Here is a 23,035-nt window from a genome sequence, read left to right on the forward strand (position 1 = left end):
ATTTGTATAAATTATATAATTTCATTGCACAAAAAGAATTGTAAAAATGATAATTTTTTAAACACAGCAACATTTTATTGTAATGTTATAATTGTAGAAAAGTAGTTCCTTTGAAGATGGAAATTAATTAAAAATATAAAAAGATGAATTGGTTATATTTAGGTATATATATGTATATATATATTATATTTATAATCATCTTACATATTTGCTAGTAAAATATTATTTACATCAATTTGTACATACAGCCGACCATTCTGGTCTTTTATGTAACAACATATACAGGTATGTATACATACATGTGTTGTATCATAAATATTTTGCAATTTTTATTTAATAATGATATGTTGGTGCATCGATAAAAAAATATTTGTATTAAAGATCTAAAACTATTTTTATAGACTTACTTCAGACATTGGTAGTATAAGGATATAATTTCATAACATAATTCATATTCTTGCATAAAAGGAAATATTGACTAGTACAGTAAATTATATAATAATTATTAATTTGTAATATAGAAATTAAATAAAGAATATCATTTAAACAAAACGCTTACAATTATCTGATAGTATCATAAATTCATTCTATCGTAGAACTCATACATATATAATACACAAACTAGGATACATACATGCATACAGACACATACAGATTTTTTCAAAATCATGGAATATCAAGAAAAACAACTTCTCCTTAAAAAAAAGAAATTAAGAAGTATTTTATTAAGTTGTACAATTCGAAGATTTGGTTTGAAGATTTTAAGTGTTTTAATTCTGGCGCATGCTCTTTAAGTATAGGATCAAATGTGCATTAGCGCATTATGTATTTAGATCAAAAAATATCTGAATAATGATTTTGAAAGATATGTTTTACATCTATTACATTAACATAATAGATTATGAATAAATTAAGAACATAATATCTATTTTCTTTCTTACAGCTCTTGAATACTTGAAAAACATTGAGAAACCAATATTTTATGCATTCTACCATCTAATACCTGAAATAGCGTGTGCTAAAAATATAGGCTGATATAGAAATAAAATGTTTACTTTTGGTTCTTGAAAATCAAGCTTTAGGTAGAGTTTTTCTATTTGTTTTGGTATGAAAAATTTACTTGTTTCAATCTACCTAATAATTATGAAATATTTTATATATACTTGAATGCCTAAAGAACGATATAGAAATAATATATCTATTTAAAATTTTATTTATATGAACGGCTGGAGATGCATTATATACGAATAAATTAGTCCAATAATATGAGAGTGCATGATATTTCTTGATTATGGCTTTAGATATTACAGTTTTAGAATGAATGAAAGAATAGAAACAAATGAAATATATATTTCCTATTTATAAAATAGAAAATTTTTTTATTTATAGAAAATATATATTTATGAGCAAAAACTATAAAGAAATATATAAATTATGTATATCATAATATATTATTTACAATTCTGTGGTAATTTCATCTTGTGGTCGGAAACCGAGAATTGTAAAGTCATCAATGAGGTATTCACGAGCAGGTGACCAATCTGATAAAATAGTATAGTTAGCAGCCTCTGTACTACTTTGAAATTCCCACTGAGGATTTAATTCACGATCGAGTCCATTTGCCTCGCATTCATCTATTGCACAAGTGGATTCTGTTAATGTTGCACCAGTATTGTATTTATGATTAAAAGTGGAAATGGCAAGTTCTTGGAAATGTGTATTTGAAGGTTTCAGTCGTTTTTGGTTATCATATACTAGTGGAGTTGTTTGTCCTATGCTAGATCCATTTGGACTAAGTTTTTCGTTATAAGCTCCAGAGCTGTTTTGCCCAAGACTAGAGCTCACAGGGCTATCTTTTATATATCCAAGACTGGAACTTGCAGGGCTGATACTTGATTTGTCACTTGCTTGAAATGTTGTAAGTGGTGCATTTGGTTGGAATGTAGTTAGATTGGTTGGAGTGGTTCTTGTTTCATAAGGCTGAGGTGATTGTGTGATTGTTACTTGCTGTGTTGAATTTATTTGGACGGATGCTGTTGGTTGTTGTAAGAATGTTATAAGTTGAGCCACCTTGAAGTATAAAATATTATCTTTTAAATTTGATACAAAATACATAATTTTTTATTGGTTTATGTAATTTCACTTAAAAGAAATTCTTTTTTAATCATGCATATGTAATTACTCCTTCAACATGCATGACTCACCAAAGTGTTTTAGAGACTTGCATGAAAAAAAGCAAAATTTAGAATAACAAGCTCTTTGGAATTCAATTTTTGTTTTTCATATAAGTTTTGAACAAAGAAATTAGCTTACTTCAGGTGAGCTGTGCCTTTTGTATCTTCTTAATAATCTCTCAGCCCATGAAAAAAGTCTTTGCCAATCATCTGGAGGAATTGGTATTTCATCGTCTCTCCTATTAATAAGAACCAGTATCCTTGCCAAATCCCGCAAAACTGGTCTGTAAATCATAATTATAATAAAGAAAGAATATATCAATTGATAACTTACGCTAATTGCATAATTGTACCTATAGGCTTGTATTCCAACAGCACCATCTCCATTATTTCCTGAATAGTATAACTCCCTAACTTGTCTCCTTGTGTCATTGAGCATAGAAAGAAACGTGTTGGCTTCCCCTCTAAGCATTGCAAGATGTTTTAAAAATTCTCTTCTCTCTGCACTGAAACATAAATTAAATCATATTTTTAATATTATTCATTTTTAATCACACTTACAATACATTAAAGATATAGCAAAGAATACCTGTCTTCAAACTGTTGGATTAGTTTAGCAGCTTTTTTCTTTCTTCTATGTACAATTATAGCCCCACATAATATTATCAGAATACATATAGTTGCACCAGAAACAACTCCTACCAAAATGGCTACTTGACTACCAGTAAATCCAAACATATATCCTGTTTCTTTACAAATTCTGCCCATGTATTCATCTCTAGTTGACCAATCTGCAATATGACCTGGTGGACAAGTATCGACACAAGTACCTTGATGTAAAAGAACTGCACATCTTGCACATGTTCCATCTCTACATCTCTTACAGCCACTATGTCCTTCAACACATTCTGTAATCATAAAAAATGTACAATAGTTTCCTCTATATAATAATAAATATTTAAGAATCAAATAATTCAAAAAAATATAAATGGTTTTTTAATGTTAATTAATGATATTAATATATTTGTAGTGCTACATTGTAGTGCTATTAATGATTCATTTTTAATATATTTCTATTTTAAATAATCCAATATAAATACTATTATCCGCTTTACTAAAAGCTATATTATTAAAAAACAACTATAACTTCAACTGTTTTATACTTCTAGAATAAAATGTGCCACTTTATGAATCTCGCGTAAGAGGGACGTAAGAAGAACATGCAAGTCGAATTCTTGCGTTGATCAATGATCCATAGCCTGAAGCTGTGCCCCAAATGCTTGACACACATACTCGCCAAGTACCAATGTTAAATATACTTAAATATAAGGAATGCTAATATAAAGTGATCTTTAATTACGTTATTCGAATCAAAAATGTCTTTTACGTGTAATATATTTATCCCTAACGCAACTCTCTTTATAATTGTAATTCCATTACAACATAATTTTTTTAATTATTTTATTACTTATAAAAAATTTATGTCATTTTTAAATTTTTGTTTGTGATTTATATTGTTTTAAATCGTATTACTTATTAGATGACCTAATGCAAACTTTACAATTCTTCGTGGAGGTATGTATTCTAAAGAAGAAGAGCAATGACTCGTAATACAATGAAACAGAGTCCTCGTATCAGGTAGACCTTATGCAGTTGTGAGGGCCTATTAGTACGTATATGAGGAATGCGGTTGTTGGTTTCATGATTACGTGTTCAATCCATTTCGTAGGGTAGCGAAAGGATCAACGATTACATTCTCCCTAGGTTGAGGGCGTTATCTCGTGTTTCTACTTCCTTTGTCACATTCTAAACTTTGAATTCTCAAATTTATTTCACTCGATGTATAAACTCAAATAGTTTATATCGCTTGAGATAAGATTTCAAAATGTACACAGAGTAGAAAGCAAGATACATTTATTTGTATACGTAATTATATTAATATTGTCATAAATTAATTTTTGATACACATGAAAATTCAATGACATTTCAATAAAAAGTTTAGTTTGGTCCAAATTTATGTTAGTTTATTTAATTTAGCTCAATATAATAATGTATTAACAAGTAACGATACTACAATGATAAACAAATTAAATATTTAAAAGGTATTTCCAAATTACATAGCTTTGTAGAAAATTTAAATAAATATGTGACATGCTTGACAATGAAAAATATAAATTGAAAATAAGTTGAAAAATATAAATAGAATTTAATACGAAATAATACAAAAAATTCTTCTACTATATATGATAGCGTATAGACAAAGTAATAGATATTTAATGAAATAAGTGAAACTTAACGTAGCATAGAATACACATATCGATTCTAAATACTTATATTTAGTTACAATAGTTGATTGTTTCGAGCATGTGCAGAAACAATGCCGAATTTTGTCAATAACTTCACGATTCAAATATAAATTCCAACGCAATTAGAAATAGAAAACTTACACTATATATGATACATATTATCTAATACGTAATAAAGCTGAATGTGAAAATTATATATCAATTAATCTTATTTAAAATATTATTTTTCCTTAATCTAAGGCGTTAAAGAATGCTATAATAAAAAACAAAAAATTGAAATATGTATAACGAATTTTGTTTCATCAATTTTATCGTACAAAAGGGGGTTAACGACAAAGAGGGTTAAAAAAAGTATTTTTAATTTTAAATGACACGTCGCGCAAGCTGGCAGAAAGAAAATCAGAAAATTCAAAACGGTTCCAGTATTACCAGTTTCTCTGAAGCAAACAGATCTTTAGTTCGCACTTGTACCGATAGTTAGGTGAGAAAACATCTTTTAAAATCCCTTTGATATGCAAATGATTACAAGATGGAGTAAAGCAAAGGAAATTTCTCGTAGATGAACATTAAAGAGTTCCTTTGTTTGGTTATTCAATTTCCTATCTACACGTGAATATAATAAACATTTGAATGTTTCTGAATATTGAATGTTTATGAATATAAACATAACCACGACGATCATATACAAATTTTTGTAAATTCTTTTACGCGTTTCTATAATTAAATAATATATATATATATATAAGTCATTTTTATACTTAGTAAATAAATTCCTTCACATGTCCATTGAAATATAAGTAAACGATGGTAAAGAAATTTCATTTAAACAGAATTGAAATAATTAGAATGAAACCAAAGTAATAGACAAAGAAGAAAAGAAAGAATAGATGATATGATTGGGTATGTATTCGGGATTCTAGCAGCGTTAAGCGTATCATCTTGGTGGTATACCCGTGGAAGTTGTACGACTATAAAACTGCAATCCAATGAAGGGTATATGCCCCCAATGAATCAACGTATAGTCCACCTGACTAGCAGGAAGTGCCATTACTGGTCAGGTGAAACTTTTCAACGATCCGCGCACGGCATTCCCCTCTTGTTGCTATTGGCGCACTGCTCGTAACATCAAGTGTTGGTGATTTACCTTGGAGGAGGTTCTCAACCTCTAGAGAATAATTAAGATACTCATTAATGTAATTATGCATGATAAGAAAGGGACGTTCGATCAAGATCAGTTGTTTGCCTTGATTATTTTCTTACTTTTCATTTGCTCCTTTTTATTTTCTCAATTTTCCGACATCTCCCATATAAAGATTGAATTAGCGCAAGCTAAGGGAAGTAAAACGCGCAAATTATCGTAGAAACAAATTTTACTAGTAAAAGAAGGAAAAAGAATTTTCCTTTTCGGTACATCGTAGAATTTTACACAAATCGTTCGTAACCGTATGCACTTTCACTTTTAAGGAATGTTCGATTGTATTCGAACGCAAAAATAATATAGTCTCTTGCAACGAAATTATCGCTTTCTAACGTTTTTACGCCGACTATCCTGTAGTTTCTTAAGATTTCCGTTGTAAAACGATAACAGATATTGTTACAGCTCTATTACTTTTAACGTAGTTTTTAGACTCATCGTGTTTTCTACTTTCACAAAAGTGATTTTACAACTATCCTTCTGTGTGCACGGCATTCGTATTTTGATAGCGCTATATCACGCTGCGGTAATCAATAATGCAATTATCGTTTATTCTGATTTTCGTGAAATTATTTTTAATGATAAAAGATTACACGAGCTGAATGTCTGTATTTTAGGAATGAAATTATATATTAATGAGAGTCACTGCAAGGACGTTGAGAGGTCGGCAAGCTAAAGCAATGAGTCTATTGCGAAATCGAAACTCGCGATATACAAGATGCAATCGGCGAACTCGAATGTTTAGCCTTTTCCTGTACCGGATGCACGAGGGAAAGTCAAAAGAGTAAAGGAGGTTCTTCGTTCTTCGATCCGAAAAACCAAGTGAAAGCAACTAATAATTAATCTATAGACAAATCTAATTAATTCATTCGCTCTTCGACGATTGTGAGCAGATGTATAAGCTACGAAAGAAACGATTATTGTATACTGTGAATTCGTATATAAAGTTCATTATCGTCGATTTTTATGTCATTTGGTGCGTAAAAAGAAAGTATTTTCATATGAAATAATGGAAAACGAAATAACTTGTTAATTTCAAATGTAGTTGATGAATTCGTGGTTTTCGTTACTTTCATTTCAAGTTTTGTATGACTTTAAGAAGATAGATAGAATTCATCATTTTTTTAACGAGTCACGCCAAGTTAACAAGTCAGAATTTTTCGACGAAGAAGAAATTATACAATTTGTAGAAATTACAAAAGCAATATTTGACAAATTATTGTAGAATGCAAAGATTAATTTCTTAAATGTTCCTTTGGTATTTTTTTGCACTTTTCAGATATAAAATAAATTTCTGCGTAGTTGTTAATTGAATGAAATCCCAAATTTTGTTTATTTGGAATAAAGGAAAAACGGGTCAGGAAGTATCGTGAGCAGCGGTTTCACTAGAAAAATTTTCTTACGATAGATCTTGATATTCGCGATGTTTTCACAGTAGAGAATCAGAATGTGGAACGCATCAAATGTTAGAGGTACATCATCGTGTATAATTATACGATGTTACAGTAACAGTTTTGAGGTTTTATTATTTTCGTGTGTAATCTGCGGCCGAGATTCGTGTTATTAGGTTACTCGGGAATTGACTACGGACTACTTCGTGTTTCATTAGTTCGGGGAACGATTCAATGATTGTTGATTTAAATGAAAGCGTAATAGCTTTAGTGTAATGATTTTTTTATAGAACATTCCAATAACGATTCCTTTAATTACAGGTTGTTTTAGAATAAAATATAAAAGATTATGAGAAATTCAGGAAGTCGTACCAGTTATATGTAATAACTTCCACTGTTCTCATAATAAGTGAGATAGTAAGTTTAATATATGATGACCTTTAACTCCTTGCGTGACTAACGAAATTTTAAAAATTGTTTTAAAAGTGCCTATTTTTTCTCAATCAGATTGGGGTCTATAGTTCCATACAAGCTTCTGTTTAGAGAAATGAATTTTTATTACTAACAGATCAATTAGGTGGAATAATTTTTCAGATAGTTGTTTAATAGTTTTTCATGCTTGGGAATTTTGTACTTCGGAAGGAAGATAGAATTTTCTGATGGAGTTGATAATTCATAATGTCTACGGTATATTTTCATTAACATCTAACTAAGCAATTAAGTATTCCAGGTTTAATTTGCAGATGGTTTATTCCTGTTTTTGGACATTTTAGCCTGCATGAAATCCATTAAAGCGACCAATTAGCACGAAGGAACGGAGTGTCGTGAAATTAACGAGCACAATTGGTAAATGGAGCCGGATAGCAAGCAGATGCTTGTGACTGGCGCGTGCGTACGCGCGTTTACGCGTTTAATCTGACATAAAACGCGTAGAACAAGCGGTACTGTGTCAGCAGCGCATCTTTTCCATAAATATCCGGCAATGGCCGTTCTTCCATTTTATCGCGATCGTTCATCAACGATTGCCGCCCAAATCTCAATTGTTTTAACAATGAAAAGAATTTACGGTAGCGATAAGTGTTATATGAAGTTGAATAAAAAGTACATACAGTAGGTTTTACATCGTTAGATTGTTCGAATAGACGATCGTTATACGCCTGAAACTTTTCTTTCTTCTTTCTTATGCAGAGATGTATTTATGCTGTCGTTGTAAACTATTCTTCGTTTTTTAATATTAAAATATCTCGTCGACACAATTTAAAAACTTTTATCGAATTAATAAAATTTGTTATATCTTTTTATAATTAATTTGTTAATTTGTTATATATTTTTAAAAATCAAATGCAGATTATAATACAAATTTCAAATTATATCGTTTGCTAATATAGGTTCACTGTTTTATACAGTAAGAGTATTAAACACATCATTGTCCTGATATGTCTCGTAATATAAATTCGAAATTGTACCTAGCAATTAGCATCTCTATTAAGAAACTTCACGTTGTTAAATGTTGAACCGTCACTACGCTTTACTGACATCATGCACGGTAAGTTCACTTATGCCACTGTATTATCGCATAAATGCATTACGTCACTGATGCAACGCTTTTGTTCAGCGATCTGACTGACGATCATCGTGTTCTTTCGACATAAAAAGGAAGAACGCTCATACGTAAGTGCTATATGCATATAGATATAATCGAGTTGCTGCCAATTAAATTTTCATTCTTCGATTAAACGGATCATTAACAGACATTATGCAACCCAATTATAGCAGATTTTTAGAGAAATTTCCAAGAAGATGAAAGGGGATTTTTCACGAGCTATTCGATGGAACAAAATAAGTGAAACTTATTCTATTTTGTCAGTAGTTTAAATAACAATACTCTATCATTAAACAGATTATTTAATATATATTCTTCCGATTCGATAATTAAACGAATTATCACAACTGAAATTGTTTGTAAGTTTTTATAACTTTCTGATGTGTAAAATAGAGAAGCAGATCATCGAAGTAATTTTTATGGATTTAAAAATAGTTAAACATATTTCCAAACATTTGAGAGCCACATAGAAAATTATATTATATTATATTAAACTGAGTCAGAAACAAGTAACGTATACTAATTTCAATACCTTAAAGATATTTTTTAACAAAGCTTTTCGTCGTTCTTTGACAACATAAATAAATTTTATTAACTTTTATCAGACCGATGAATTGTATCGTGACACTTGGACAAAGAATGTAAAACTCACTTTCCAGTATTTCATGTGAATTCGCATCAACGATCGATGAGCATTGGGAGAAAGTTCTGGTCTTTTATATTTCAGGCTAACATTTCGTAGAACTACATTCTACGGTTTTGCTTAGTTGCAGAATGATCCGTATCTTTATATTTTAACCGATTATCCCTTCCAGCAAGGAACGCAGTCTACGCAATTTTCATGTAACTATAAACTTACATGTTAGAAAATGTATCATACTTTTAGCTTGAACAATTTCTCGTCGTAGGAAAAATCGCTTTCTGATACGAAGAGCAAAAAGGAATCGTCCTTTTTTTTATAGCAGAACAATTGCAGAATTCAGAATTTATTTGATCTCGGGACTGGCATACATATTTATTTTTCCATCTTCATCGTAATTTTATAAATATCGCTTGTCACGACATTGGAATATCGAAAGTTATTAGAATATCGTTTGCCTTAACGGTATAGCTTCCACAAGACTTTGTCAATTTTTTACCTAACAAGCCGTTTTCACTTTCTGCTACTTTTTGGAAAAACGTCCCCATTTACTGAAAAATGGCTTTAAAGTAAAAGAAGTCGACAAAAAAGTATTTTTATCGCGTTTCTTTACTGTGATCTTGATATAACAAAAAAAGAAGAAAAGAAAGCTAACAATCGTCATCGATCATTGATTTAGAGAGCATCGCTAAAAGTAACCCAGTTTTGATCGTGCACGAGTTCGTTTTCGGCCAATTGGTGAAAGAGAAATTGTCATTTAGCCGCGTATGAGAGCTTTCCACATACCCACGGTCAATTTAGCTATCTAGAACGACAATCTGCATCATTGCCAAAGTAGGAACCGAGTTCTCTCTCCTAAACGTTTCCTCGTTGCGGAATCCGTTCTCGTTTCGCAAAGTGGAAGTTCCTCGGTCACCGTGCGACAATCAATGTCTAAACCAGGAGAAACTTCGTGAGATCTTCAACCAGACTGTGAAATACTTGGTGAATTGATATAATTAAACGCTGTCACGCCATTTACATCGGTCCATGCTAATTGCTGGCTGTATTTTGTAGAAACGTACAAAAGGTTTCAATGCAACGACCGTGTATAATCATCATAGATGCTAACCATTGTTAGTAACGTCTTTGTACTATAGTGAAAACGGCTAAACGATACGTAAATTAAAAGAGATGAAGAAATTACACGTTGATCAGTATTGTAAAGATATTCGTCGGTTCTATGAAGATACCAGAGAGAGAGAGAGAGAGAGAGAGAGAGAGAGAGAGAGAGAGAGAGAGAGAGAGAGAGGGAGAGTTTATGACTTGTATCAAAGAAATTAAAATGTATGGGGCTATTTAAAAAGATACGTAACGCAAAGAAAATGAGCCTTTATCTGGATATGCGTTTTACGTAGCAAAAAGTCTTTAAAAGGGCATTGCAATAAATCTATTAAATTTCTACGTGAAATTAAGAGAATTGGGAATTTTAAATTTGTAATTGTCTTCTAATAATAGAAATTTAATTCTTAACAAGGAAAGAGAACACTGACTTCTTAATACCATTGTATTATACAGAGAAGCATGCTGAAAACAATCGTTTAGGATCCTTCGCTTAAATTCACTTCATTAATTGAAGCTTTTCGAAACTTTCACTGATTATTGTTTTGATAAAATAACATTTCACTGGAAGATTTTATCAAATCTATACTACATTGTTAAGATGATTATCGTATCGAAATTTGCAAAAACAGAAGGAACGTAAAATTAATTGGGCACGTGAAAGTAGAAATACTGTAGAAATATAATACACGCTTTAACCAAAACTCTTTTAGACGATAAAATATAAAACGTATAAGTAATTCGATATTTGTGTAAGCGTTATTGTTTATGAAAGTAGACAGATTTATAGTCGATCAAACATCGACAAAGTTACATATAGTTGATTAAAAGTTGACAAAAACCACGCAAGTAAGAAACCATTTTTGTTTCTACGTTCATAGTGATCGCGTAAAATTTCCCCTGCTTGGCAAATCTCGATGCAACATTGTAAAGCGATACTTAAGAACTAGCTTTCGGATTTCTTTGGCACCAAAATGACGAGATTACTGTAGTACCAGAAAGCGACCAAATTCTATTGGAATCCTAACCGTGTCGTTGTAGTCGGCTAGCCTCGATTGAGTACTGCGCGCATGACCAGAATATAACAGTATACGTACATTGGGATCTCACCGTTCAATTATCATTTTAAAGCGACAAAACCTTCGACAATTATTTTCATTCGTATATGATTTTGTTGAAAATGGCTGATTTGGCCAAAGTTCTTTAATTAAAAGTGCAACGTACAGAAACCTAGTTTTTACGTTATTTTCTTTACGATTATGAAACGAACAAAACCTGAATAAAAAATCGCTTCTATAGCTACTAAACGTTAACGTTTCTACTAAATATTAATAACAAATAAAAATTCTCCATATCGCGCGTATCCTGTGTCCCTTCGCATCTTGAATGCATAAAGATCATCGATCTAATTTATTATGCAACGTAACGTCACTCGAACGATCAACGCGAAAGGATAGATGCGTTTTGGGTCCGTTGACCGGAGGTATCGTCGCTCGAGTTTCTCGTGTTTGTACAAATAAGTAACTGTACATCGGGATTTACTTGCGTGGTCCTCGAAGCGAGCGGTCTCGATGCCGCGCCGCGAAGAGGGAAAAAGAGGCAGGTCGCGCACCGAGTATTCATTCTCCGAGGAAACCAGTCATTACGTAACTTAGTTAATGCCAAGACCTATCCCGGTACCACAGAAATGTACAGTTATAACTCGTGGCCCGATCCCGTGAAATAATAATAAGTAAAACGTAGGCAGGGGAATGGAGCGAAGAATGAGAGAGACGTCGAAGCTAAGAAGGAGAAGAACCCTGGGGCATTGTCGCGTAAAATGCACCGGTGACCTAGCAACGTTGTCCGCATAACAATGAATCCGCATCCCGCTTCACGTTTTCGAATTCATTTTCCCCGGGTATTTGCCTCGCTACGCGAGAATCCGCTTGCCGGTAAATCGAGAGGGGAAACGCACAGGTGTAAAAGCTTGAATGGCCTGGAGGTGTTGAAAAATGTTTACCAGCTGATTCGAGGATATTCACATACACATATTTCCCGTCATAAGTAATCGGTAGATCGCAGATGTTTATGCGTGTACGAGAAATTTATATAGACACAATACGCAGAGATATATAAAATATCCGAAGTGCAGTGATCGGCGTAATATTTGGTAGGTGAAACAGATATCTGCTTAGCTTCCATTCTTTTCAGGTACGTTCATAAAGATATAAACCTGCATAAACGCTCTGGTAGCCAGAATCTTGATGCATTAAAGCCTTGTTCGGATTAATCGAGCTACACGAGTTTAAGAGACCTTACGAGGAAAAGGATGGAAATTTGATAAGATATTTTATGTCAAGTAAGTCATGTAAGTAGAGATAAATTTCTATGGAGAAATGGCACGGAGTTGAAAAATGTCTACCTGCTGTTTTCAAGCGTGTACATGTATACGTATACGTACTTCCGATCATAAATACATAATCAGAATCTTGATGCCATTAAAGCCTCGTTCAAATTAGTTATTTGAATTCAAGCGACTTGACTGATGTCAAGCGATATGACTAATGAGAAGAAAGATGGAAGGATGAAAGGATGTTTCAAGTTAGTTAACAATGTAAACAGAAATAATGGTTCATTAAGATTTCAAATGATCAAATTAAAAAAAAATACAGGTACGCGTTGATAAAATGATTTCAAATTGCTTGAGTTCAGATAATTAAAAAAAAAGAAGAAGAAAAGATACTAGTGAAAGTATAATGAATGATGATGTTGACACTGTAGGTCGAAAAAAAGAAAGAATAAAAAGCTGCATATAGATATATCTTGTAGCAATATATCGTTATGAGGAAAATTGCAATGAAAGAACAACGTATTTCTTAATGAACGTATACGTTCTTCCATTCACACGACACCGTTACACGTATACAGAATATCGGTTAAACTGTACTTTCAAATATGGGTAACGATCTTCAGAATAGATTCACAGAACAGAATCGGCTCGTAATCCAATGCCGTCGTTCGCATAACAATTGCAAACACCTATTATGGATGCATACATAATTTAATAGCTCATATTTTTCTCAGCTCAACGAGAGATAATTCAATACATTGCTAATTACTATCAATCCCTATTCATCAGCAATGTAAACTTTGAGTAATTTCAAATATGTATTATTTACACGTATAACTGAGAAATATTTAAAACATCTCTTTCTATAGATAGCTTACTTTTCATTTTACGAATACGATTATTTTTCTTTTATCGAATATACTCGACAATTATAATTACTTGTATGCTATCTTGACTTCTTTTCGCTTCTTTTATAATTCTGACTCTACATTTGATAAAGTTCTTCGTTAATTGTAGTTGTAAAAGCTATGTTTTTCATCTACTTCGCGTTGTGTAAAACTAGATCCAACTATGTATTTACCTGCATACGATATTTTCATTCGTGAAATACTACATTTACAATTTATGTCCCAAACTGAGATATTTAAAGGTAATCGCCTGTTAATATACTTGAAAAGTAGATCATAGATTAATAATTTTTCGCAGAAATTCGAGGCAAACGTTATTTTATCGCATCGCACGAGTATTGTATTTCGAAACTGTTCTCAGCAAATTAAAGTTCTTTATAGCAGGTAACGAGATAGCCGAGGATAAGAGGAACGGAAAATGACGAAGCGGTAGACTGAAGAAGGATGCAGATGTTCCACTGACGATGAGTTACCAGAGCCGAGACGGAAGTTGTCAGGCCGGATGCCGATAGTAAGACTGCCTCAGTGCCTCGTAAAAACCTGCATTTGGATGATAAACTTACTGCTTTCTTTAGAGGGGAGTCACTCTGTTGTACATATGTCAAATTCTGTGTCTTCATGTTCCGTTACGAAACTCCATTTCATCGTGATAATTTACTGAATTACATTTTACTATCGCGCAAAAACTTATCCTAAACTTTCTTATCGATAAAGTTTTCATTCCAAATTTACTATAAAGACCGTTAACTATAAAAACTCAAAATTTTAGTAAAAAGTAATATAAATGAAATTTAGTGGTATGTTTCCTTTATACTTCTAGGAAAACTGTTATATATTTTATTAACAAAAATAAAATAAAAAGAAGTTTGAAAAAAAGTTTGATTATTTGATTATTCTCTTTTGTATATCATTTATGTTCTGTATATTGCTCTTTATAAATTGGGTTCATTATTTTCTCCAACGCGTCGGCCATTCCCCGAAACGTTTTGCTTTATTATTTTTTGGTAATTTTTAAGTTTTTAATAACGATATTTTTTTTCAACGATAAATCGTTAACTTTTTATCGAATAAAAATGTAATCCTTCCACGTTTTGCTTACCTTTTTCAATTTATAATAGGTGCATTTGTCCTGCGATCGACGTGTATATCTGTCGTTGCTTGATTTTATCTGCGCACCCCCTAAGGAATTTTTGAAACTAAACTTCGCAGTTAACAGGTCAAAGACTGAAGAGAAATCTAAATATTATTTGAAATATTACAGTCACAGGAAACGCGTAGATAATTAAATATTATTAAAATATCATTACGTACATAGATATCATCAACCAACTAGCTCACTAACTAAGATAGTCAACACATATTCACCATAGATGCAACGATCACAGAAAAGAACACCTAAACAACGAACACACTTGCCAGCACTGCATTTCCAGAATACTATGCGTGATACTTCCGCTGAAGTCGGTCGCATGCGATCGCATAAACGTTCAAATATATTTACATTGTACACTTGTTCAACTCGGGACCATCGGAACTATGTACCTGTACTGGTATATACTATGGGTAGATAAACGGTAAGGAAGAAAGAGAGAAAGAAAAAGAAGAATTCCGCGTTGTACACGAGCAGTGGATATACATACTTGGAAAATGCGGGTCTTGTTACGTGGGTAGGAGTTAGTTTGCCCTGCACCCAGACTCTGATGGATCAGGCTAGTTTCGTGGAAGAAAACGGTACCTTGGAAAATCAAATGGTAGTTCGGTGCACAGACTACTGTTCCTACTTCCCTTTCTACCAGCAGCTCGCCGCATCGAAAAAGTCTAGATTCCGCTTACCTACGGTGCCTTCGAGATCGAGTATAGTTCTAGATAAGAAACCAGCGCGTGACCTTAGCGAACCTGCTAGAACTCCAGTTACGACTGGCTAGCCTTTCGTTTGATCGTCGAGCGATGATTAATTGGAAAGTTCAATGGAAAAGTAATACAAGTGAATTCTTTTGTGAAACGAGGAAAAATTGCACAAAAGTATCTTTACATTTGATAAATATAATTATACGTTTATTTCGTTTAATCGTCGAGTAAGGAAACGATACTACGATAAATGACATAATTCTCTAATATTCACAATCTTCGTAATCTAAAATTCTTGTTTGCCGGCTCAACGTTGACCTATGTACAAGAAATTACAGCTATTTTCTGGTCTGATTTCTAAGTGGATCTAAATTATTTCTTATGTTATTTCCTTTCAACTTCACGGAACGTAGTAGCAGCAAATATCGGTGTCTAAAGTACTCATTAATCCCACAGAGTCTGAATGACATTTATTCTCGTTTCGATATTATCAATTGATACAGGGACAATTTTCAACCAATTCAATAACCATCGTAATACAACATATTATTCTTGATCCGCGAATTATGTGCTTACAAATGCGTACGCGCACTCACTGATTTAAAATAGGAGTTCTGACCTGGTTGCACTGGGTATGTAATTTCTACGGCAGTGGTGCACGCAAGTAATTCAACTGGTGATACGTAATTGCTTTAATTAAAGTGACCACGGTGGTGTAAAGATTTAGTGGAGTGGAATAAAATTCAAAAAGGTAAAATGTATAATATAACGGAATGAACGATTTATTTCAAAGTTTATTTCAAAGCGAGAATATAAAAAAAGGACAATTTGTTCTGTATAGAACATTAAATAATAATTAGTAATAATTAGTAGTTAGAAAAATTCGACTTATCGTTAAATGAAAATCGATCCTTTTAATTAAAAAAGAAAACTATCGCTATGAGATTTGCAACATTTCTATCCACGTGATAACATGATCGTTATACCATTAAAGTATACAAAGAATCGTCGTCTACGGTTATACTCTGTATCTGGAACGAATCGTAGAGAGTATCGATGCATATGAAACAATAATTGTGAAACGACAGTCGCACATGATTCTACTAATTAAAAAAGCTCTGGAGTAATCTTTTCATCTAAATGATAGCTATGGTACTATATTAAGCACGCTACGCTCACAGGATGCCACCGCTTATCGGACTATCAGCGATCCACTGATGGCACGTGTATATGATGGAAGACTAAACGCACAGTGCTAACCCCGGACATGCTCGGTGAATTAGAGGGAGAATAATTTTCCAACGAGAAAATGAATCATAATGTGCCAGGAAAATGCACCTGCTCATTAATTGCAAAATTTTATTACAAAACATATCGAACAATCGTGGATATATATATATATATATATATATATTTACATTTATTTACATTACATTTACATATATACATATACATTTTCTGCTATATGCGTACTTTATTTTATTTCTTTATGATCACAGCATATCCGATATTCCATTATACCGGGATCAAACGACTTAACGCAACAGGGAGAGAGTTTTCTAATGCTAATCGTTCACCTGAATCGTTGCTCGTCAATTTTTTTACTATTAATGGAATATATGAAATAGATGAACTACGAAAAATGTAAAGAAAATATTTAGAAATTGCATGTTATTTTATGCGCATTAAGGAATCGAAAATAATTTTTTGACTAATTTCTAATAATTTAACAAGCTTTTTATGCATTTACGAAAGTAGATTTATGATGGAATATTCTATATTTATTTTAGAAAGATATAATAATTATTGAACAGATTAAATCGCAATTTTCATAAAACTTGTCATTGCTTTCCAACTTCATAATGTTCTTTGAAATTTATTACTATGAGCCTATACTATGTATAATCAAAGTATACTTTAAATTATTAGACATCATAAAAATTACTTTATAATGAAACTTGTTAGTTAGTAACGCATTGGACGCTGTAGCACTGTTACGATAGAAATTACCAGTAATTTAGTCTGTACAGGTAACTAGTAGGTACCTGCTTTCTACTTGTAATGTGATATAAAAAGTTGCAAGTATTTACGTACAAGTTTCGCTTTCATCATAACTACTGACAGTCGCAAAGACATAAGAAAAAAAGGAAAACGAAATATCCTCACAACTACGATAATGTTAAACTCCGTTCAACGTTAGAGATATTAAGAAAGAATAACGATAAATTCACCAAGATTAATTATAATTCTTGCAATGAACGCACAGTTAGACATCTCGTACCATTACCTCACTAAGTAAAAATTCAAATATTATTACGTTGAATAAACGTGTGGCGTTTCTTAAGAAATACAGGTGTCTCCTTTCAAACGCATGGACATTTATTCGTATTTCAATTGTGTCTACAGATAGATGTATTATAAATATCATATATTGTTCAAGGCAATAAAGTAAAATACCTATGTATTTAGTATGCAAAATGACTATAGAGAAAGGGATACGAGGATTTGCAATACTCGTTAGGCGTGAAACTCTTCGCTAAAGTATAATTACTTTATTATGAAACTAATCAAGAAAATTATTGAATATGACGCGAAGAAGAATACTGAACAGTGATGTTCGTTAAAAATATATTAGATTTTACGAAAAGTTCCTTTCGTTTCATAAGGTGATAATAAATGAACAACAATTTCTGTTTTATATTATTTTATTGAATTAGTTATGAACCATTCCGTCATATTTCTACTATTATATTCGTGTATAATTCAATAAACTAATATAAAACGAAAAACATTGTGCGTCTATTATTTCCTTATAAAACGAAAGAAACTTTTCGGACGACCTAATACAAAATTACAAAATTGCACGCGATTGAAATTAACGCCACTGGTAGGATTGTAGACACCAAGTAACTTGGCATCATTATTTTGTAAATATTTCTTATGTGTTATTACATAATATCGCAACGTAACATAATTGTAACTCTTGATCTACAGATGAAAATCTTTATCTGGGTGACGTTAATTAAAATCTCTGTAAGAAGATTACAGAAAAGAAAAAAATTATTACACCGAGGCAAAAGAAATTGTGCAATCGCGAGATATCTTTTATTTAGCAAGGTATACGTCTCTCATTGTAGCCTAGAATTGTCTGTTAGCTCCGATTTAGCTTAAAAATAACAGTCGAACAGAGAGAGAAATCTAAATAAATAAACGTTCAATTTCATTTTTGCACGCTTCGCGGAAAACGAACGAACGTTTCATCAGATAAGATGCGCGATGTTTTTTATTCTTCATTAGGGGAAGGATGTTACGATCAATAATTAATTAACAGTAGCACGTTTCTTACAAATGTTTTACCTAATTACATAATCGTCTCGATAGTCTCTGCGATTTATAAGAATTAAATACATGTCCTCTGTATTGCACAAATATGCATCGTAAATATAAATTATAATACATTACGTAATAATTATGTCGTAATAAGCATTTTCCTTCTCAACTTTACGTAACCAATTTCTTTTCGAAAATTTTACGCTCCCGTATATATTACCATAGAATTAGGTAAAAATTTATTCTATATTTCACATCTGACGAAATAGTTACGCGTTTTAAGTACTAACATTTTCATTGGAACAGTGACGTTGGTGTAGGTGCAAATACTTTTCGTGCGTACCTTTCACTATCCCTCTTCTACTTTGCATGTTTTCACGTGCTCCTCAAAAATCCATTGCTTCTACGCTCTTCTACGTTCTACGTAAGTAGGATACAGGTATTACGATCACACCTACCTTATGAATGAAATTTACGAGTAAAATAAATAAAACGACTTAAATGTATATAAATGTAAATTTTTATTCCTCGTTATAATAATCAAATTTTTAATTGCGACGTAATTAAATTATCAACTGTAAATATTCTTTCACATCACCGTATATACCAAGTAAACGTCATTCCTTCGAAAAAGTTGTAAAGTCACTCTCGCGCTTTGGCTCGATAAATATTAATTAGGAGAATTCGAATTACGAAAGCTTCGGACATTATACGAAATGAATAACGAATCTTTAAAATAATATCGCGAACCTGTTAAGGAATTCAGCGAAAGTTATGAGCTCAACCGATTAATTGATATGTGTCCAGTGGAAACAATTAGCATGACTGATGAACTCATATAGAATGAATAACGAAACTATTCGGACACTGGATTGAATTTATCGTTCAATAATTTAATTGCTGTTTAATTTATGAAAGTGTACTTTCATACGTGTATTCATGTATAAGTATATATACTTGTGCGTAAGTGAACTATACCTCAAAGAAAAAACCTACGCCAGTTTAAACTACGTTGTTTAAAGAGTTGCTAGTACATATCTCTTTGAAGTACTTTATCTCGGTTTCCTGAATGATTCATGGTATGTAGAGGATTGAAATGAAAATTTTCAATGAGTAGACATATGTACAACTATGTTAAAAGTGACGGCAAATGCCGCGATTTGCTTCTAGAAGGTTTCACGGAGGCACTTCCATCCTAGAGCTATGGCTATACCTTTCCCCTGCATCTACGCTCCTGTGCCCGGTGGTGGTCCGTCCTGGTCAGGGCCGGTGAGCACAGCCTTCTCTAACCTAGAGCTCGTACACAACCGAGTTCCAACTACGTAAAAACGATCCTCGTCTCCTTTCACTTGCACAAACAAGCCAAACATCGGTTTAGTATCATTTGGCTTGATTAATGGCACACCTCTATTACTGAACTTCTTCGCATCTTTTTTTTTTTCTCTTCTTAGAACATACAATTCGCTATTATTCGATCGAAGCAATTACGATAAGAATTTTTGTAAAGTTTCTAATTAATTAATTATTTGTAATTAATTGTTAATACTAATCTTTTTAATTCTTATCTTCGATAAAAGAGAATTTTTATGAATATTATAAAGCTGAAATTTTTGTATAATTTGCAACGTTAATAACATAAATTTTACACAAACATTACAGAAATAATTCACAAATAATCATAGTTAGGATCTCAAAGAAATTTACAATTATGATAACAATTGTGTTACGAAGACCTTGATTAGTGCGCTCATTCGGCTGATTTAAGCCTTCCTAACTTTATCTTAGAAAGTTATTTAAAAATAAGATGTATTTACGTCCTACAAATTCTATAGAAAATCTAAAGATATTTCAGTTATGAAAACAATTAAAATATCTCGTAGACTCGTCAGTTTTCAAATGCTTTACTGCAACACTTTTATAATGACAAGATTGTTTGTTATTAAACATGTTAGAAATAAAATCTACTGTGCATTGAGTATTAGAATGTCTGAGAATTAATTCTGCTAAAGACTAGAAAGCTCTTAAAAACATGACAATGTCTAAAAAATATTTGCGAATAAATATTTTACGTAGAATTAGACGTAGAATTACGTAGAATTATCTAAGCTATATTCATTGAGATTTCCTATTAAGATCATAAAATTGATATATCAATAATTTCTTTATCATTGTAATATGCATTTTTTAATTACTACCTTTTTGCTAACGCTTTGTTAACATTTCAGGATAAAATAGGAAACAGAAGATAAGAATGTAGATTACTCAGAATTTTTTTAAATATTGAAAATGTATCGACAGTTTAGATCACACAAATACAGATATGTTACTCATATTTATTGTTTAAAAATTCTTATTTAAATATATATATTTCTATTTAATTATTTTTAGATGTAAACATCCTTTTATGAAAATAATTGTTAATAAATAATTCTGCGAATAATTGTTAGCATGACAACACTACAATGACACTAATGAAACAGGGTTGATATGAAAGGAGGATTTCTGGTATAGTGCGCCTACGAACTCGCAAGCATTGTACGACAATTAGCTTCGAGATGAACTGGACTCGATTACTGTTGTGTTTAATAGGTATGCAGTGAAAAAGAATACTTTTCATGACATGAGATAGGCATAGTAATGCAATACAAACTAATACTCGGATTCATTAATTAAATAAACAAGATTTAGTCAAAAAGTACAATCTATAAATGTAATCGTATACTTTGTAACATGGGAAATTTAATTAAAATTAAAATTTAAAGAACAAATTTAAATTTCTTTAAAGAAAATTAAAATTCAATTATGGATTATCATTTAAAAAAAAACAGCCAGTATGCAATGTTGACAAACGGTTAATTTATCTTTCAAGCTCATTAACTTAAGTGTTATGAAGTGGATTTGACGGAAAGCAAGGGCGCCAAAATATTAAATGTCAGTAAACGACCGTAGGAATCAAGTAGATTAGGATAACCACGTGTGTATGATGTTTGGAACATCATAATATAGATATACAGAAGATTTTTATTACCTTGTAATTCGTCATCAGCCCGCGTATAATCCAAAATGCAGGAGAGAAGTGCCGCACTAAACTTCACTAGCGTTGGTAAATTGCCCATTTTGAATCGACATAATTTCTATGTCGATGCAAAAGTTACAAAACTTCATGAAAACACCATACAATCACCACACAACACGTCCATCTCTCACCGCAGTCAGTAACATACTGAAGAAACTAATCCTACATCCTACTAGAAAGTGGGAAGTGGGAAGACTTTCTCGTTCCCTGACCAATGACAGGAAGATTAAAACCATTGATATATTGGGGATAAGACATACAACATTGCATGCCTTTCTTTGAATTTCAAGATGGCGCATTGAGCGCGACGTATGACTTCGCACAAACATTCAAATAAAATATTTTATTTTTACAGCACCTGTAAATGGACAATTTTTCACTATTTTAAGACTCTGTAATAAGTCATGAAATTTTGCTTAGTTCACGTTTGTATTATAAAAAAATTTAAGTAAAAGTGGTCAAGGATATTATCACCTATAATTAAATTATTACATTCATTTTAAATAACATGAAAAATAAAATAAAGCAGGTTTATTTTATTACTCGTAATATATTTTTATTAAAAGAATATTAATTCTTGATATATAACAGACCATAAAGTATTTGCCATTATGCACTACAGTTCTACTATGAATTATTATAATTTAAATACCAAAAGTAAAAATAAATTATTTGAAATTAAAATAAAATGTTTGCTAACATAACATTTTGCAAATCTCTTTCGAAAACAAATGTATTATATTACAAGATTTCAGTTTTAAAATATATTTCAAATATTTCTGTAAAATTTAGTGTCCCTTTTATTAAAAATATTCTTCGCAGTTTATTTTTGTCCTCAAATTATTTTTAATTGAAATAAGATTACCGAATAAGACAATTCTAAATCTATTTCTATCACTAGTTCTTAATATCTTTTTCACGACATTATTGCATGTAAAATAGAATGCTTGTATTATTTTGTTAGATGCCGTAAAAAAAACTATAATTCATTGGTATATAATTCACAATATAACAGTGCATATTTTGGTTATGGATTTACTGTATTTAAATATATTTACAAAAGTTCATTTCATTACGCTTTATAACAAAAAAAATTAAATATTAATAATACTATCTCTTTTGTCATGTACA

At 31.6% G+C, this 23,035-nt stretch overlaps 1 protein-coding gene and 1 long non-coding RNA gene across 5 annotated transcripts; one reads left to right on the forward strand and one right to left on the reverse strand.

Moving 5' to 3' along the window:
* Window positions 1-167: 167 nt before the first annotated feature.
* Window positions 168-22,078, reverse strand: LOC126917521 (uncharacterized). 4 transcript variants are annotated; one of them, XM_050724451.1, is made up of 6 exons: window positions 21,857-22,077; window positions 20,042-20,176; window positions 2,764-3,082; window positions 2,528-2,680; window positions 2,314-2,458; window positions 168-2,070 (listed from the first exon to the last, which is right to left on the reverse strand). In XM_050724451.1, the coding sequence occupies exons 2-6, from the start codon at window positions 20,052-20,054 to the stop codon at window positions 1,456-1,458; spliced, it is 1,245 nt and encodes a 414-aa protein (XP_050580408.1). In that variant the 5' UTR covers window positions 20,055-20,176; window positions 21,857-22,077; the 3' UTR covers window positions 168-1,455. The 4 variants fall into 4 exon arrangements, with proteins under 4 accessions (XP_050580408.1, XP_050580410.1, XP_050580407.1 ...); XM_050724453.1 differs by lacking the exon at window positions 20,042-20,176 and adding an exon at window positions 14,750-14,829 and having other exon boundaries at window positions 21,857-22,073; XM_050724450.1 differs by lacking the exon at window positions 20,042-20,176 and having other exon boundaries at window positions 21,857-22,078.
* On the forward strand, window positions 12,336-14,743 carry LOC126917538 (uncharacterized). The gene is made up of 3 exons (XR_007710982.1): window positions 12,336-12,463; window positions 12,604-12,760; window positions 14,032-14,743. It is a non-coding gene; the product is annotated as an uncharacterized LOC126917538 (long non-coding RNA).
* Window positions 22,079-23,035: the final 957 nt, after the last annotated feature.

This window comes from Bombus affinis, chromosome 6 (assembly GCF_024516045.1).
Source record: "Bombus affinis isolate iyBomAffi1 chromosome 6, iyBomAffi1.2, whole genome shotgun sequence".
In the NCBI taxonomy this organism is placed as follows: domain Eukaryota; kingdom Metazoa; phylum Arthropoda; class Insecta; order Hymenoptera; family Apidae; genus Bombus; species Bombus affinis.